This window comes from Corylus avellana, chromosome 10, assembly GCF_965113065.1.
Source record: "Corylus avellana chromosome 10, dhCorAvel1.hap1.2, whole genome shotgun sequence".
Classification (NCBI taxonomy): domain Eukaryota; kingdom Viridiplantae; phylum Streptophyta; class Magnoliopsida; order Fagales; family Betulaceae; genus Corylus; species Corylus avellana.
In genome coordinates, this window is record NC_142499.1 from 22,004,558 (window position 1) to 22,007,055 (window position 2,498).

The 2,498-nt window shown below is 36.3% G+C and overlaps 1 protein-coding gene across 1 annotated transcript; it reads right to left on the reverse strand.

Annotated features, from left to right (window-relative positions):
• Positions 1 to 1,206: 1,206 nt before the first annotated feature.
• Positions 1,207 to 2,262, reverse strand: LOC132192338 (thaumatin-like protein 1). Its single transcript, XM_059607645.2, has 2 exons — positions 2,102 to 2,262; positions 1,207 to 1,982 (listed from the first exon to the last, which is right to left on the reverse strand). Exons 1-2 carry the CDS (start codon positions 2,166 to 2,168, stop codon positions 1,294 to 1,296), a joined length of 756 nt encoding a protein of 251 aa, XP_059463628.2. The 5' UTR covers positions 2,169 to 2,262; the 3' UTR covers positions 1,207 to 1,293.
• Positions 2,263 to 2,498: the final 236 nt, after the last annotated feature.

Consider the following 2,498-nt stretch of genomic DNA (forward strand, 5'->3'; position numbering starts at 1 on the left):
ATGACCATTGTGATTTTACACTTTGGTTTGGACATCGAATATAATTGCTCGTAAGATGCTAATCATATATATATATATAAAGATTATTTTTGCTAATGAAATAAAAAATAAATACCTAATCATTAAGTTGAGTAAAAATCCGACAATCTATACAATTAATAATTAATATACAATTATATATTTTTAAAAAAATAACGCAATGAAATTTTTTTTTCTATTTTGTTTCTGCATCCTATCATTTAGTTCATCTAATTCAACTATAACATATAATATTATGTTATATACATATTAAAGTGATTAAACATAATAATACATAATTTGATTTGTATTATTTGTTTCCTTATTTGATTTTGACATTAATAATACTTAATTTATTGAATAATTTATATATGAAAAACTCTTCAAATACATTAAACGCCATTAATTACATTGATTTAATGAACCGGTTTTAAAAAATTGGTTCACAAGTTATGCCTTAAAAAACCGGTTTAGCATTAAAATAAGAAGAGTTCACACCACATATCGCAATATTAAGACATTTCTGAGAGTGATTCGGCTTTTATATATATATATATATATATGACTACTCGATATTAAATAGAGCAATGGTAAATAAAACTACATCACATTCCATCCACATTTCACCAGGTTGGTATGACAATGCTTATCAACTGTTTTTTTTTTTTATATATTTTTTAATAACAATGACTAATTAAAGAACTGATGGGTATTGTTGCATCAGCAAAGACAAATGTAGAAATTAATATGAGTAGGGGCCCAATGATATGTTGAATTTTATAATATATCACATATCAGCCCAATGATATGTGATAAAATGAATGTGTAATATATTGCATTACTCCTTCAGATAAATACTAATCCTACAAGTTTAAACAAATACAAAATAAAAATAAATTTACTTATTTAATTAATATTTTAATTTAAACCAACCAAACAAATTCAACACCTCAATAATTTTCATAACTTCATTATCTACTTTATTATTCATACAAGACGGTGAAATTTCTGGAAAGTGTCAGCGTGGCAAACCATGAGAAATGCTTGAATGCATTCTCCCAACCATCTTGTTTCTTTAGCATCTTGATTTTTTTTTTTTAAAAAAAAAAAAGAAAAAAAAAAAAGAGAAAAAATTAAAGAGGGACAAAGATGGTAGGGAGATGGTCGGGAGAATGCATTCAAGAATTTCTCGGCAAACCATGCATCGGTACAAAGTGACTAAACTAACCCCACATTTGCATAAGATACCAACACAAAATAATTTATACCATAAGGTTATTCGGTAGTTTTACCTGTATTAGGTGACGGGCAGAATGTGATAATGTAGTTGGCGGAGGCACACGTAAATGTGGCAATCTTATCATCATACGGATCAGTATACGCGCGTGGGCAAGCGGACTTGAAAAACCGCGCGTACAACGACTGCCTATAGGTGGACGCCATGCCGCGGTCAACGATCTTGCCCAGTTCATTCCTACAAGCGACCACACCTTCTCTCCCATCCCCACGCGTCACGCTGAGCAGCTTGGGGCACGCGGCGTTCAAGTCTACCAAGCACCCAATCCCAGTAGTGCCGCATGTTCCTCGGCTCGTACCTTCGGGCACGACGAGCATTGGGAGGTTGAACCCGTCGACCACGCTCACGTCGTAGAAGTCCACGTTGAAGGCGTTTAGCGAGAACTCTGCCATCGTGGTGGGTGGCTGCCCTACCCCGTCGCACTCTAGCGCCCCGGACCCACAGTCGCCGGTCAGGCACGTGAAATTGCCACTAGAGTCTCGGTCACAGTGGGTCCGACCCCATATCCGACCAATCCAGGGCGTGGGAATGGATATGTTATTGGATTCGCCGCTCTTGAGAGCGAACCCGGTGGTGGGGAGCTGTCCCGTCCCGCCTGAGGTTAGCAAAGCCGGCCATATCGTGCGCCGGCAGTTGTTGACTATCTTGAAGGAAGCAGCGCGGACCTCTGTGAGGACCAAAAATGGAAAAAAACACACGAAGTGGACGTTAATTAGCAGGAAATTGAGGAATTTAGAGAAAAATATTGGTTTTTTCGTGGTGGGTTGTGCGAGTTTTTGTGGTCACCTGCGAGAGAAGAGATGGTGAGGAGGATGATCAGTGCAGTGCCGGAGAGTACCAGACGACGACCCATAGGATTAATTGAAGACGCCGCGGAAGTGAAAGTTGAAAATTAAGGAAGAAGACGCAGGAGTTTGAGTTGGACCAGCGCTAAGAACTCTTTTTGGTTTTTTTTTTTTTTTTTTTTTAAATTTACTTTTTTGTGATTTTAGTTTTTTTTTTAATTAATTAATTTTATAATCTTTAGTCAAATAATGATATTTATAATTTTTAAAGACCAAAAAGCTTTTCAAAATAAAAATGCGTTTAATGCTTCTAGACTTATAGTCCTGCGTGGAAACTTAATTGGAAGACTTTGAAGGTCAAGCAAACTATTGTTGCATTTTGTGTTTGTGGAAATGAC